At 41.3% G+C, this 16,813-nt stretch overlaps 1 protein-coding gene across 4 annotated transcripts in view; it reads right to left on the bottom strand.

Annotated features, from left to right (window-relative positions):
• Positions 1 to 16,813, bottom strand: part of WDR7 (WD repeat domain 7) — a 357,488-nt gene that overhangs the window by 271,375 nt on the left and 69,300 nt on the right. For all 4 annotated transcript variants that reach the window (XM_070362049.1, XM_070362051.1, XM_070362048.1 and 1 more), the window contains one exon: positions 10,569 to 10,783. In XM_070362049.1, coding sequence (XP_070218150.1) covers positions 10,569 to 10,783 — 215 coding nt within the window. The remainder of the gene's footprint in view (positions 1 to 10,568; positions 10,784 to 16,813) is intronic.

Genomic DNA, 16,813 nt, shown 5'->3' with positions numbered 1-16,813 from the left:
GAATACACCGCAATCCAGCTTCTGGCCCACACATCTTGGGAGGACAGTTCTGGAAAAGGTCACTAGTGACCTCACGGACACACACATCTCAGTCCTTCTAACGGTCATCACTGACTGCGTTTGACACAGTTGATCGCTCTGCCCATCCGGAAATGCCCGACTCCCTGTCTGCAAGTCCACATTCCTCCAGGTTCTCCTCTCACCCCCTGCTCTCCACGTTTCCTCTCCTCCCCTTCAGGTCGGGATTTTGAGTCTCTCTCAGCCCATCTGCTCTCTCTGAGGGACCTCGTCCACTTCGCAGTGGGCCCAGGCGATTCCTCCACCTGGATACCCGCCACCACACCCTCCCTTGAGTTCTCCCCACCCCGCATCATACACAAAGCATCTGCATCAGCCCCGCAAAACCTGAGCCTACATTCACCCTCACACCGGGAAGAGCCACTTCTAGTCAATCTACCAGTCAGAAACCTGAGTTACCCTCCCTTACCCATTCTGCCTAACAAATCACGTGTGCTGTGCTTAGTCGCTCAGTCCTGTCCGACTCTTTGCAACCCCATGGACTGTAGCCCGCCAGGCTCCTCTGTCCATGGAATTCTCCGGGCAGGAATACTGGAGTGGGCGGATTCTTTACCAGCTGAGCCACCAGGGAAGCCCAAGAATACTGAAGTGGGTAGCCGTTCCCTTCTCTAGGGGATCTTCCTGACCCAGGAATCAAACCGGGGTTTCCTGCATTTGCGTGTGGATTGTTTACCAGCTGAGCCACCAGGGAAGCCCAACAGATCAATAGGTCCTGCCAAACCCAGCTCACAAACCATCCTTCAATTAATACTCTCCCCTATGTATCCTCAGATCTGATGTAGGTACTGGCTTTCACAAGAAGTTCTTTTTGAGGGAAGGATTCTAACGCTACTTCTTTTTTAGTTTGAAAGCTACTGAGGTAAGATAGAGTGCTTTAGGGCTTGCCAGGTACACGCAGATGGCTCACCTGCCCCCACCGCCCGTGTGTCTTCGGCTGGCCCCCAGCTCCACTGAGCACACGGGTCAGTCCCCACTGCCCACCCTGCAGCTGCCAGCCGCCACCCACCCACACCCCCCACCTGACGATGCTCCACTCATTCTTCAGCGCCCCCTCCCCCAAGAAGGCCGTCCTGGTCTCGTCAGCCTAGGCCAGGCGTCTGCAGCGCTTTGCGGGGCTCCTTGGCCATCTCACTGCTGCATCGCACTGCATTTATCTGTCTGTATTTCCCGAGGGTGAATGTCATGTCTTATTCATTTGGGCTCTCGAGGGCCTAAAAAGAGTACCTAAGGGCCAATGAAAGTTTCCTGAACTACACTGATTCAATTATTTTCTAACAGAGGCTACAAAAGTCAAGAACTTTGAAAATATGTTGTGTGGTCTAATAAAGAGCAGATTTCCCAATCATATTAGACAGGAAGAAACTATTTCTTACCCAAAGAACTAACATATTGATTTTTAGTCATGAATCTTTACACTTCTATCAAATTACTTCAAAATACCTTTGTCGTCGTTTAATCACTCAGTCGCATCTGACTCTTTGCGACCTCATGGACTGTAGCCCGCCAGGCTTTTCTGTCCATGGGATTTCCCAGGCAAGAATACAGGAGTGAGCTGCCATTTCCTTCTCCAGGGGATCTTTCCAACCCAGGGATCGAACCTGGGTCTCCTGCATTGCAGGCAGACTCTTTAACACTGAGCCACGAGGGAAGCCCAAAAAGAAAGTATGTGTCCTTTAAATTCAAAACCACACTGGTATCTTACCAGTGTGAACCAGAAAAAATATATTCACATATATGCTTCATCTAGTTCAAATAATACACAGGTAAGATTTTAAATGTTTAGTATGATTTGTCTTTAACTAATTCATGTCACTGAATTTTATACTTCATATCAAGACTATCAGACTGAAGGGGATTCTGGGAAGATCACAGCAGTGACACCAGCATAGTTACTGGGTTTTTCCAAACCCCCCATAAAACAGACAGAGCAACTGGATGGCATAACTGAAACCCACTGAGGACATTTTCAGCAGAACTAAGTGATGAAGGACACCCATAAATTCCAAAATCCAAGTGGACGGGAAAGGCCAGCAACAGCTACAAAGCCACCTGGTGTCAGGCACGCTGTAGGAAGGAGGGAAGAGGGAAGCAGGAGTGCACTTGAGAGCTCTGCCAAAAAAACCCTGTAAGAGCCAACAGATATTCGTCTGAAAAATAAGTCTGGAAAGAGCAGATGAACCTGGGAGAGCCTCACCTACCTCAACGGCAAGTGAACACGGGAGTCCACAGTTGTGAGAAACGTGAGGTCCTTGCAACACTGATGCCTCAGGGCTCCCTGGTAGGAAAGGATGCCCCGGTAATGAGAAAGTGCTAAGAACGTAATCAAAATGGACAGGTAATTAAAAAAGAAAAGTAAGGCAAAGAACAGTGGCGGAAACGGTCAGAAAGCAAGTCACCATCTTACTGAACCACGTCAAACAACAGAAGGAGTCCTTGAAGCTAAAAATGCTGCCTGAATTAATCACTAAAAAATCCAGGAAAAATCATCCCACAAATAATACTCCAAAAGGTACTGAGCTCAAATTATTGCAGGCCAAGAGAGAATAAGATCGGGACTTCCCTGGTGAGCCGGTGGCTAGGATCCCATGCTTCCACTGCAGGGGGCACACGGTTGACCCCTGGCCAGGGAACTAAGACCGTGCATGCCACATGGCATGGCCAAAAAAATAAAATAAAGCTACTATTAGAGAGAGAGAGACAATAAGAGCAAGAAAACAGACATGTTTAAGAAGCAGACTGAAACAAATGTGCTATTTCAAAACAAGCTAGAGAACATTTTTAAAATGATACTCACTATGAAAGAACACCACAGATAAGAATTAGAAAAATCAGAAATGAAATGACTGAATTCAAGAAAGAATTAAAAATAAAACATCACTTTGACAAAGAAACCTAAACAGAAAGAAACACGAGAATAAATAAACACAACTGATCACACCTAAGAGAAGCAGAAGGTGGAGAGTAAAAACATACTAAGAATCAGAAAGAAAAGGCTTCTCCTTTCTGGGAGGTAAGCTGTTGGTCAGCACGCCTGAGAGGAGACTTGGGGTGGGCAGGAAATTGTCTACATGAAGGGGGAGCTGAGCAAATCAATACACTGAAAGTTCTGGGTGAGGCTTCTCACAGGTGAGAGGAGAGTTGTAACAGGCCAAGGCGGGGGGCCTGGAACAAACACTGTGGTGTCTGCTTAGAACTGGAGGTCATGGGGTTAGCCCAAGGTATTTCATATATTTAGGAAGACAGAAATACTTAAAAGATACTTTTGTTTGCATCACTGTATATGCCTTGTAAACATACTGTCCAGCTCTGTTTTCTGAGAGGGACTGGATGCAATGTCATCGCAGGAGCCATGAGCGTACAAAGCATCCAGGTTCGGTTTCTAATTATTATCCTCCACTAAGGGGAAGCACCGGTCACGCAGGCACTGAATAAATCTTCTCCTACAGTGAGACACTCACTCCCTTGTTCCCTTAAGGTTCAGCTGCTTAGCTAGGTCTCCCTAACTTTATTTATTAACAATTAGACAGTAATTAGTGTAATATAAAAATTTTACCTTAATAACCACTTAGAAGAACCCAAAGCTGAACTCATATATAAGTATATAATAAATATACAATTAACATATTCATATTTTCTGTTAAGATATTCATTAAAGTTTGGGGACAGAATGTTAAGCATGTTTAATTGATTCTCCAAAGGTCAGATATATCATAAGAATTTTTCTAAGGCTGAAAACAGTTCATCAGAAAGGCCTGGTATCTGTACATAACGTCATTTGACTTGTCCCTGTCTGTACTGGACAAGTGCCCTTTTCACAATGAATCATAAAGTCAATTCGATCAGTACAAATTTTTTTTTGTTTTACAGAATGAATTCTGCAAGCAAAAGACACAGAGTATGTTCTCAGTAGGTTATATTTGACTTCTAAATCCCATTCTATGGCCTAGTTACACAGAATACAAAGCTACTGACCTTTGCAAATATAGCCCATTCATTTTTTCAGGGTTTTGACAACAGAGAGAGACATGCAGAGAGAGACAACAGAGAAATGCAAGGTAAAAGATAAATCATTCTGGCCACTTTTCAATTTCTTAAACTTCATTCTTTTTCAACATAAATAGGGTGATTCTGATTGATACAATGCCTAAGATGTGAAAAGTGAAAGTGAAGTTGCTCAGTCGTGTCTGACTCTTTGCAACCCCACGGGCTGTAGCCTACCTTGCTCTTCCATCCATGAGATTTTCCAGGCAAGAGTACTGGAGTGGGTTGCCATTTCCTTCTCCAGCCTAAGATGTAAGGAGGCCCAATAAAAAGTTACAGAGAGTAGGCCTAGGAAATGAATTCCATGGCCACAAGGGTTTTCTAGCTTCACGGATAAAATTCTACTGGCCCAAGGCATCCATCAAGATCGCCTCACCAAGAACCAGTGTCTGACAAATGCTTTATGGGAAAACTTGTCAAAAAAAATCACCAGATATGCCCAGACGTGCTTCTTGACATATTCATTTATGCATTCTTCAAATATCACTACACGCCAGTTACGGCCTCCTATTTATTTATATTGTACAAGTCCTCTAACTCCTAACCCAGCAGAGCACCTGTTCTGAGTTGAATGACGGATTAAAAAAAAAAGATGAGACTACCTTCAAGGGATTATTACCACTTCCTTTTTTTTTTTTTTTTTTTTAACAAATATCACTCTTCTTCCACTGAAAATGCTGCTGCTGAAAATAACTTGTTATATTCACCTCCCTCTTTTCATCATTACAGATTGTAAGGAAAGAGTTTTTCAGAAGGGTGAACTCTTCAACTCTATTCTCAGCACCATGTCCTCTTCCACGGCCCCACCGATAACTCCCTCCACCAGCAAAAGGGTCAGTGAGCTCCCAAAGCATAAACTCTGATCTTAACCCTGCAACCACCGACAAAGCTAACTCTACTCTCTTCTTTTCCTCTAACAGCAAACTTCTTCCACGCACTGCACCTCCACTTGATCTCATGTTCATTCCTAACTCATTGTATCCTGACTTCTGACCCAATTATCTCTACCAAAACAGCTCTTAATGATGAGCAATGACTTTATTAATTATTAACTCCATATGCTCTTTTTTATTCCACAGTCTTGGTGTTATTTCAATTCTCTAATATACTGTTAACCTTTACTTCCTTTACAAGAATTTGCTTTCAATTACATGTGTAACCTAGATCACTGGAGGTTACCTGTCCAAGGTCACCAAAAGGCAGGAAATGACTGAGATGCAACTGGAACAGAGATACATCTGTCATCTGAACTTGGCCTCTAAACCACTCCTCTGTTCTGCTTTTCAAAAATGAAGCAAAGGTCATTCAACAGGGGAACTATATCCACGACCTTGATAGAATAATGCCATCTTCAGATGCAAGGGTCAGCAAACTATGACCCAGGGCCAAATTCAGCCCATTGTCTATTTTCGTTAATAAATTTTATTGGGAGCCAGCCCCATTCATCCATTTACATAGGGTCTATACCTTTTTTTTGGTTTCCCTGGTGGCTCAGACGGTAAAGGATCTGCCTGCAATGCAGGGCACACAGGTTCGACTCCTGAGTCAGGAAGACCCCTGGGAGATGGGAATGGTTACCCACTCCAGTATTCTTGTCTGGAGAATCCCATGGACAGAGGATCCTGGTTGGCTACAGTTCACAGGGTCTCAAACAGTCAGACACAACTGAGCGACTAAGCACGCACGCACGCACAGCTCCTTTAATGCCACTATTATGGCAGTTGAATCACTTTGACATAAGTCATATAGGCCACAAAGCCTAATTTTTTTTTCACTATATACCCTTTACAGAAAAAAATTTGTCAAGCTATGTTCTATCCAAATGTCCTTTAGGTTCATCATTGGAAAATTTGAGGATAATAACTAAAGCACCAGGCTCTTTTCTAAGCGCTCAGCTCTCCACATCAGGTGCCAAAGTACTGGAGTTTCAGCTTCAGCATCTGTCCTTCCAATAAACATCCAGGACTGATTTCCTTGAGGATGGACTGGTTGGATCTCCTTGCAGTCCAAGGGACTCTCAAGAGTCTTCTCCAACACCACAGTTTGAAAGCATCAATTCTTCGGTGCTCAGCTTTCTTCACAATCCAACTCTCACATCCATACGTGACTACTGGAAAAACCATAGCTTTGACTAGATGGACGCTTGTTGGCAAAGTAATGTTTCTGCTTCTGAATATGCTATCTAGGTTGGTCATAACTTTCCTTCCAAGGAGTAAGCGTCTTTTAGTTTCATGGCTGCATTCACCATCTGCAGTGATTTTGGAGCCCAAATAAATAAAGTCTCTCACTGTTTCCACTGTTTCCCCATCTATTTGCCATGAAGTGATGGGACCAGATGCCATGATCTTACTTCTCTGAATGTTGAGTTTTAAGACAGCTTTTTCACTCTCCTCTTTCACTTTCATCAAGAGGCTCTTCAGTTCTTCACTTTCTGCCATAAGGGTGGTGTCATCTGCATATCTGAGGTTACTGATATTTCTCCCGGCAATCTTGATTCCAGCTTGTGTTTCTTCCAGTCCAGCGTTTCTCATGATGTATTCTGCATATAAGTTAAATAAACAGGGTGACAATATACAGCCTTGACATATTCCTTTTCCTATTTGGAACCAGTCTGTTGTTCCATGTCCAGTTCTAACTGTTGCTTCCTGACCTGCATACAAATTTCTCAAGAGGCAGGTCAGGTGGTCTGGTATTGCCATCTCGTGAAGAATTTTCCACAGTTTATTGTGATCCCCACAGTCAAAGGCTTTGGCATAGTCAATAAAGCAGACATAGGAGTTTTTCTGGAACTCTCTTGCTTTTTCCATGATCCAGCAGATGGATGTTGGCAATTTGATCTCTGGTTCCTCTGCCTTTTCTAAAACCAGATTGAACATCTGGAAATTCACAGTTCACATATTGCTGAAGCCTGGCTTGGAGAATTTTGAGCATTACTTTGCTAGCGTGTGGAATGAATACAATCATGTGGTAGTTTGAACATTCTTCGGCATTGCCTTTCTCAGGAACTGGAATGAAAACTGACCTTTTCCAGTCCTGTGGCCACTGCTGAGTTTTCTAGATTTGCTGGCATATTGAGTGCAGCACTTTTACAGCATCATCTTTTAGGATTTGAAATAGCTCAACTGGAATTCCATCACCTCCACTAGCTTTGTTCATAGTGATGTTTCCTAAGGCCCACCTGACTTCGCATTCCAGGATGTCTGGCTCTAGGTGAGTGATCACACCATCGTGATTATCTGGGTCATGAAGATCTTTGTTGTACAGTTCTTCTGTGTATTCTTGCCACCTCTTAATATCTTCTGGTTCTGGTAGGTCCATACCATTTCTGTCCTTTATTGTGCCCATCTTTGCATGAAATGTTTCCTTGGTATCTCTAATTTTCTTGAAGAGAGCTCTAGTCTTTCCCATTCTGTTGTTTTCCTCTATTTCTTTGCACTGATCACTGAGAAAGGCTTTCTTATCTCTCCTTGCTATTCTTTGGAACTCTGCATTCAGATAGGTATATCTCTCCTTTTCTCCTTTGCTTTTGGCTTCCCTTCTTTTCTCAGCTATTTGTAAGGCCTCCTCAGACAGCCATTCTGCCTTTTTGCATTTCTTTTCCATGGGGATAGTCTTGATCCCTGTCTCCTGTACAATGTCATGAACCTCCGTCCATAGTTCATCAGGCACTCTGTCTGTCAGATCTAATCCCTTGAATCTATTTGTCACTTCCATCACTGTAAGGGATTTGATTTAGGTCATACCTGAATGGTCTGGCGGTTTTCCCTACTTTCTGCAATTTAAGTCTGAATTTGGCAATAAGGAGTTCCTGATCTAAGCCACAGTCAGCTCCCAGTCTTGCTTTTGCTGACTGTATAGTACTTCTCCATATTTGGCTGCAAAGAATATAATCAATCTGATTTCAGTATTGACCATTTGGTGACGCCCATGTATAGAGTCGTCTCTTGTGTTGTTAAGAGTGTGTTTGCTATGACCAGTGCGTTCTCTTGGCAAACTCTATTAGCCTTTGCCCTGATTCATTTTGTACTCCAAGGCCAAATTTGCCTGTTACTCCAGGTGTTTCTTGACTTCCTACTTTTGCATTCCAGCCCCCTATAATGAAAAGGACATCTTTTTTGGGTGTTAGTTCTAGAAGGTCTTGTAGGTCTTCATAGAACCGTTCTACTTCAGCTTCTTCAGCATTACTGGTCAGGGAATAGACTTGGATTACTGTGATATTGAATAGTTTGCCTTGGAAATGAACAGAGATCATTCTGTCATTTTTGAGATTGCATCCAAGTACTGCATTCATATAGTAATAAAGGATAATTCTACTTATCACCTTCTTGCTCCTCCAGTGAAAGAAGGAAAAAAAAAAAATCACAGGACGGTAAATTCTCTATCTTTGCCCGTAAAGCTGTATATGTCAGGCAAAATTAACCTAATTAACAATATAAAATATTTGTTACTTCCAAATAGCCCAATTGCCAGCACTAACCAGGAGAAAACTGGATACTTTCTATAGAATATTCCCATTGAGGTTTTACTTTCCATTGAGACCCATGAAAAAAGAAAAAATATCCCATTTCCTAGAGCAAGTCATGTACCACTGAGCGGCTCTTAGTTACGTTGTTTTTTTTTTTTTTTCTTAACTTTGGGTGGGCTCTATTTCTCTGGAGGTTTGAAAGCCATCCAGCAAATGGCTCTTTAAATATTCCCCTCAGGAGGAGCCTCTAAGTCAACATGAGAAGATAGTTAGAGAAATCCCTAATGGTCCGGCCAACATACATTTTTCATAAAGTGATTATCCTCCTGCAGCCTTGGCTTCCTAAGCCTTTCCCCCCTTCTATAATTGTTTTCCTTGTAGGCCAGGCAACAATTACCACTGCTACAAGGCTGAGGAGGTTCACGAGCAATATATTTTACAATACATAAGTGTAGTGTCTCTGATATCTGGTGCTTTTATCACTAATTGCCCTATAAAATGCGCTATTAAAACAGGGACAAACAAGACTGTAAAAAATCACATAATGGACCATGACCACTTACAAAAGCCATTCATAAATGTTACTGTACCACTTATTCCCCTTCAATTTTCTAGTCATATCATTATTTTTCCAAAGTTTTACTTCTAGGGACTATCAAGAAGAAAAAGAATATATTTGGGAATTGCCAAACTTACACACTTGCCATTGGAATGTATTGTTTTATAAGTTTGCTTAATATCAGAATTATACAGAACATCAGACAATGTGCCATGAACATTGAATTCCTAGGGAATATCCACATGATCTCCTGAAAGAAATTATAGGAACAAGTGCATTTCAGCCTGTTTTCTATTCTACAGAGCATGGGACAGAAAGCATGAAAAAAAAAAACCACAGAAGGATTTCACAATTCTAATCTATGAAACATACAATATAACAAAGAAAATAAAACATTAATATCTTGAGGAAAGACAGAATGATCAACTATTTCTGCCAATTACTAGAGGATACAGGTCAGTGGAGCTGCCTGTAGTAAATATTTCCTATGTCATTAGCACTCACTAATTCATGGGCAAATTTTCAAATTTGTATACAATCCTTTCAACCCCTTTGTTATTTATGGACACATCTAATCATTTAAAAAGTAGGAATCAGGAATAAAAGAGAATGAAAATAAAAGTATTTGGTGACTCATTCATAATTCTAATGAATTCTTAGATGGAACTAGGAATTTTAAGTGTGATTCAGAGAAAACACTGGGATGGTCTCTAGGTTTCATTTAGCCATTTACCAGAGACAAACTAGTTCTAATAATACCCAGAACACAAATACCACAAAGGAAATAGTAGCTAGTGTCTAAAAAACTAATGGTAAGTAGCCAATTAATGAACTGGGGTTGACTCTTCTTCTTTTAGTAAGACAATTTTCTGTTAACTAAAGTAACTGGTGGGTTGATTTTAACTCTCAGGAAGGAAAGTGTGGTTGAGTTTGGGTCTCGCAGAAAAATGCCAGCACCTGTGCAATCTCACCATACCTAGTCTCACATATTTTCTTAAATCTTGTAAATGGCCTAACATTAGTAAAATCAGAGCCTATTTTTAAAACAAATGATAAGCCACAATTGTTCTAAGTTGTTACTTTTTTCTCCTGAAGATATCACTAGTGTTAAACCTTCCAACAGGAAGACTCTGAGAAAGTTAAGAAGATGGATTATACACAAACTGTTCATTCTAATTTCAGAAACTGAAGTCACTCAAGTCTGTAGCAATCATTTTAAAATAGTTTGAATGGTAAGAACAAGTTACTTTTTCAAAATGCAAAATACTTGAAACACTCCAAAACTGTGTTGGATAAACCTGCTTAAAAATCAGAAGCTTAGTATTCATCAGTGTCATCTCCCCAAAATGCTTCCCTAAGACGTGTCAAAGCTGTGTCATTAAATGAAGCTGAATGGGGACACGTGAGCCCCCATATAAAACTTACTTTGTCAGATGCCTCAGAAGCCAAGAGGTTAGTGGCAAGAGTCTGCAGCTTGTGATGGGCCATGTTCTTCAGAGCAGCAAGGCTGCGGCGCGTCATGGCTTGTTTGAGGTTGATCGCCGGGTGGCTCAGCGAGTCAACAGCAGCAGGGGCTGCTTCATCACAGGCATTCAGGATCTCCACAGCCGTGATCCCCATCACACACCGGTCCAGCGCTCCTGGGAGACACGGACGTGCACAGTCACTACACGACTCCGGATGACTAACGTCCATTTTTTAAGAAAGGAAAAACGCACGGACATTTTTTAACGTAGGGATGTTTTTATCAGTGCCTGCCAGAAACATTTTCTTATCCTTCCTTCCTCTAATGATCTCCCATGTAGCATTACCTGCATCCTTTCCTCTCCCTTAAGACCCCTACAGAAGAAAAGCTCAGTAAACTTGAAAACGCAGAATAGAAACTATAAAATTAAACACAGGAAAAATAATATCAAAAATGAAAATACAATCCTCAAGCTCTGGGCAATTTCAAGTATCCTAATAGGCACATAATCGGAGTCTCCAAACAGAGAAAAGAGAGGGGAGGATCAAAAACATAGTTGAATAAATAATGGCCAAAACCTACCAAATTTGTTGAGAACTATATACCCATAGATTCAAGTATAACAAACCCTCAGCACAAGAAATACATAGAAAACTACAACTAAACAGTTCAAAATCAATAATAAAGAGAAAATTTTCTAAGAAGTCACAAAAAATAGATATATACATAGAGAAACAAAGATAAGGTTTATAGCAAATTTTTCACTGGAAATAATACAAGCAAGATAGTGGAATACTGAAAGGAATAAACAAAAAACTGTCAACATAGAATTCTATACCCAGAAAGAAATATCTTCAAAATGATGGTGAAATAAAGTTTTTCAGATATACAGAAGATGAAAGAATCACTCACAGACCTGCACCACAAGAAAAATATTAGGCAAAAGGAAAGTCCTTCAAGATAGAAATCTGGATCTATATAAAGCAATGCTACAAGAAATGCTAACTGCTTGGGGAAAAAAGGAAAGCTTTGTTTTTGTATTCGTTTCCTTAAAAGAGGGCTTCCCTGATAGCTCAGATGGTAAAGCATCCACCTGCAATGCAGAAGACTCCGGTTTGATTCCTGGGTTGGGAAGATCTGCTGGAGAAGGGATAGGCTACCCACTCCAGTATTCTTGGGCTTTCCTGGTGGCGCAGCTGGTGAAGAATCCATCTGCAGTGCAGGAGACCTGGGTTCAATCCCTGGGTTGGGAAGATACCCTGGAGAAGGGAAAGGCTACCCACTCCAGTATTCTGGCCTGGAAAATTCCATGGACTCTATAGTCCATGGGGTTGCAAACGGTTGGACACGACTGAGCAACTTTCACTTTCACTATTCCTTAAAAGATAATATACTGCTTAAATGAATAAGCAAATAGAAAGAAATAATGTTCCAAATGAATGAAAATCATGAGCAACAATATGCATGATATAAAAGACAAGAAATAGTGCATAGTGACCCAATTATTCTTGGTTAGAACTATTCTTCACACAGAGCAACCAGTCTGTATGAAAGAACAGGAGGAGATAAGAAAAGGCAGATGCGTACCACGCTGCGGAGGGTCTTGTCTTAAAGGATATGTGAACTAAAATTGCTTATGTTTTTGTCTTTAAGACAGTGGCATGAATCAAGTGTGGTTGTTATTGTTTTATTTCCTATAGTTAATTTGCCAGGAAAGTACAGGACGGACTAGAAGGTAGAAACAGAAGACAGAGAAACCAATAAAGACAGCATTAAAGTGAAAGCAAAAGCTGCTCAGTTGTGTCCAACTCTTTGTGACCCTATGGACTATACAGTCCATGGAATTCCCAAGGCCAGAATACTGGAGTGCGTAGCCTTTCCCTTCTCCAGGGGATCTTCCCAACCCAAGGGATTGAACCCAGGTCTCCCTCATTGCGGGTGGATTCCTCACCAGCTGAGCCACAAGGGAAGCACAAGAATACTGAAGTGGGTAGAATATCCTTTCTTCAGGGCATCTTCCCAACCCAGGAATTGAACTGGGGTCTCCTACATTGCAAGCAGATTCTTTACCAACTGAACTATCAGGGAAGCCAAAGATAGCATGGGTGTTAAAAAATATAGCCTGATATAAAGAAAAAAGGCAGGTGATGGCTACCTAATGGGAAGGACTTAGTAATTAATTATACAGAGGACTCACAGGGAGGAAGGTTGAACAGAGAGTCATACTTTCACTCTAATAACCTCTTCCTTCAAAATTTCAGAGTGAATCCAAAAGGGAAATAAGAAACTTTGCTTGACTAGAAAAATACTGTTTTTTTCCTTAACCATTTCATCCTTTGTGTCTCTGCCTATCCTATCTTACAGTGGTTGCTTGTTTGTTTGGTTTTAATTTTTGGCCATGCCATGCAGGATGTGGGATCTTATAATAGTTCTGTTTTTCGACCAGGGATCAAACCCATGCCCCCTACATTGGGAGTTTGAATTCTTAACTACTGGGCCATCATGGAAGTCCTTATCTTATTTTTGTAATAGAATGATAACAAAAATACAGAAGATACAGAGAAGTCAATGATGTGAAACAGAAACATAAAATCAGATCTCTATTGTATTATATCCTGGAGGCAAAAGGTCAAATATGTGAAGAAAATACTTGGAGAAGGCAGTGGCACCCCACTCCAGTACTCTTGCCTGGAAAATCCCATGGACGCAGGAGCCTGGTGGGCTGCAGTCCACGGGGTCGCTAAGAGTCGGACACCACTGAGCAACTTCACTTTCACTTTCCACTTGCATGCACTGGAGAAGGAAATGGCAGCCCACTCCAGTGTTCTTGCCTGGAGAATCCCAGGGATGGGGGAGCCTGGTGGGCTGCCGTCTATGGGGTCGCACAGAGTCAGACACGACTGAAGCGACTTAGCAGCAGCAGCAGCAAACTCTTTACTAACAACAAAAGATAGGACTGAAGTACCACCTCCTGATTCTCTTTGGTAATTTTAATAACAAGGCAAAACCATCAATTTAAATAAATCAAAATAAATGTTTTTGGATATCCATGCTTTATATATGTTGTGCCAGTAGCCATATTAGTTCATATTCTATTTTATTGGATACTTAAGTTTTAAAAAAATGATTCAAACACATATTTCATGAAGTTATTGCAAAAACAGGAATATTTCAGAAAACTTGAAGGGACAGGAATAAAAAAAAGAAAAAAGGTAACAGAACGAAGTAAACTGGTAAGACTTCATACACTAATTTCTAATATTTGGCAATCACTGCTGGTGTTTGCAACTGTACAAGAACAACTGACAACCGTCCCTCCAGGAATAGGCATATGATGAATCACTTTCATTATGAAGCAAACATGATAAAAAGTGCGGATAACAATGGTGTCAGGCTCGGTAATGGTCAGATAAGAAGAACAACTTGCAGCAACAGTCACTACCTGAAGCATGCCACTATCTCCCAACAGAAAGGATGCTGACCTTGTCAGAGGCCTGTGGGAACACCACCACATGCTTACTGGGAACATCAGGTGTGCAGAATAAGGACCTGATCCCTACAGAATGCTCCATGAAGCAGCAGCCACCATCTAGGTCGGTGACCCACCTTTTTAAATAAGTTCGTAAGTAGGAGTCAAGATGTTGAGCTGGCCAAATCTTGTTGCTGGTTGTTACACTAACTTTCTAACTACTCAGAGTTGTGAAGGAATAATCATTTCCATGGCTTCTAGTGGGTAGCCATTCCCTTCTACGGGGCATCTTTCCAACCCAGGGATTGAACCCAGGTCTCCCGCATTGCAGGCAGATTCTTTACTGTCTAAGCCATCAGGGAAACCCCCTATTAAGCACTATTGCATATAATTAACGGAGAAGGCAATGGCAACCCACCCCAGTACTCTTGCCTGGAAAATCCCATGGACACAGGAGCCTGCTGGGCTACAGTCCATGGGGTCGCGAAGAGTCAGACACCACTGAGCGACTTCACTTTCACTATTCACCTTCATGTACTGGAGAAGGAAATGGCAACCCACTCCAGTGTTCTTGCCTGGAGAATCCCAGGGACGGGGGAGCCTGGTGGGCTGCCGTCTATGGGGTCACACAGAGTCAGACACGACTGAAGCGACTTAGCAGCAGCATATAATTAAGAGGATAAATAAAAGAACAAAAATTTTGGACCTCTCTCTAAGTTTTGTATTACTAGCTTTAACTTCATTTCATAAGGAAATGAACACTGAAAATAAAAACTACCCATTTGAAGAGAAAAATAACCAAAATGCTCCATGAAATTATAAAGTTAAGACATTTTTAAGCGCTGTTAAGCTAGAAGCATCAGTGTAATTCAAAATGGCAAACAGAAAATTGCACAAAATGCCTGAGTAGTTTTCATGTAATATGATTTCATCTGTAAAAATACATTCCCAAAACATGAAGTAGAGGCAAAAAGTATCTCCTCAGAGTTTAAACACATTTCATACATTAAGCCTGGGCCGAATCTGATTTATTTTTGCTTCATTTTTTATTTATTTAATTAATAAATAATGTCAATACCTTCAGGATGTGCCTTCCTGGCTCCCCAGGGACCTTTATATCACTAGCTAAAACCTGAACAGCAAAGATGGAAAAAGAGCGTACACTCCCTATTATGGTTGAAGTCCAAAATTTATTCTGCTTCCCTAGCTTTATCTTGATTTAAGAACGCCATATTGACTGACTGTTTATCAAAATCCTCCTGAAGGTCAGAAGATAATTGGTCAACTGCAATATTATGTACTGGGCTTAATTATAGTAAACCGGTTATAAAAATAACATCCTCGGTACACATACAGTCAGGAGCTATTTGTCATTTCCTACTAGGGAAACTACTGGAAAAGTAATTCCGTCTTCCAGTAAGGTCTCATTTGTAAAGACTTTCACATTCTTTGTAAATATCCTTCAAGTATCTGAAGTATTCAAGTATCATATATTTCAGCATCTACGAAATTCAGAAAAATTATATTCTTTATCATATTAATGTTTAAAGTTCTAGACAAGTTTAACATACTCTTGTATTTACAATATATCAATTGTTTATATATGCAGTATTTTAAAATAATGTTTTATAATTATCAGCACTATAACTGTCTTTAATATTAATTCTCAAAAAAAAATTTCTTAATAAAGGTAAATCATATCCCCAAGGCCAACAAAGTAACAAGTTAAGCATGTTTGTTAAATAACAATAATAGGAAATATACACATATGCAAGGACACACACAAAATACACACACATACATGGATGTGACTTCCTGCACCTACGGCACACCAGGTACACATTATGTCATTTTATTCTCTCAGGAACACCATAAAATGGGAGCTATGATTATCTTCATTTTGCTGCTAAGTCACTTCAGTCGTGTCCGACTCTGTGCGACCCCATAGACAGCAGCCCACCAGGCTCCCCCGTCCCTGGGATTCTCCAGGCAAGAACACTGGAGTGGGTTGCCATTTCCTCCTCCAATGCATGAAAGTGAAAAGTCAAAGTGAAGTCGCTCAGTCGTGTCCGACTCTTAGCAACCCCATGGACTGAAGCCCACCAGGCTCCTCCATCCATGGGATTTTCCAGGCAAGAGTACTGGAGTGGGGTGCCATTGCCTTCTCCGTATCTTCATTTTACAGATGAGTAAATTGAGAGACTTGCCATAGATCACAGTGCTGCCAAATGGTTGATCTTAAATTCACACCGAGTCTGACTCCAGCAAAAAAGTTAAAGTGTTAGTTGCTCAGTCATGTCTGACTCTTTGGGACTCCATGGACTGTAGCTTGCCAGGCTTCTCAGTCCATGGGATTCTCCAGGCAAGAATACTGGAGTGGATAGTTATTCTGTACTCCAGGGAATTTTCCCAACCCAGCGATCGAACCTGGGTCTCCTGCATTGCAGGCAGCTTCTTCACCGTCTGAGCCACCAGGGAATCCCAGAGCCCAAGACAAACTCTGTATATAGTTAACCTTAAACAGCACAGGTTTGAACTTTGCAGATCCACATACACATGGATTTCTTTTCTTGGTAGTGAATACTACAGTACTACATAATCCTTGGTCATTTGAATCCAAGAACGGAGAACCACAGATATGAAGAAAACACGGGAATGGAGGGCCAACTTTTAAGTTATACACAGATTTTCAACTATGAAGAAGGTGGGGTCCTCAACCCCCATGTTGTTCAAGGG

This window comes from Bos mutus, chromosome 24, assembly GCF_027580195.1.
Source record: "Bos mutus isolate GX-2022 chromosome 24, NWIPB_WYAK_1.1, whole genome shotgun sequence".
Taxonomy (NCBI): domain Eukaryota; kingdom Metazoa; phylum Chordata; class Mammalia; order Artiodactyla; family Bovidae; genus Bos; species Bos mutus.
This window is presented reverse-complemented; position numbering and strand designations above follow the sequence as displayed.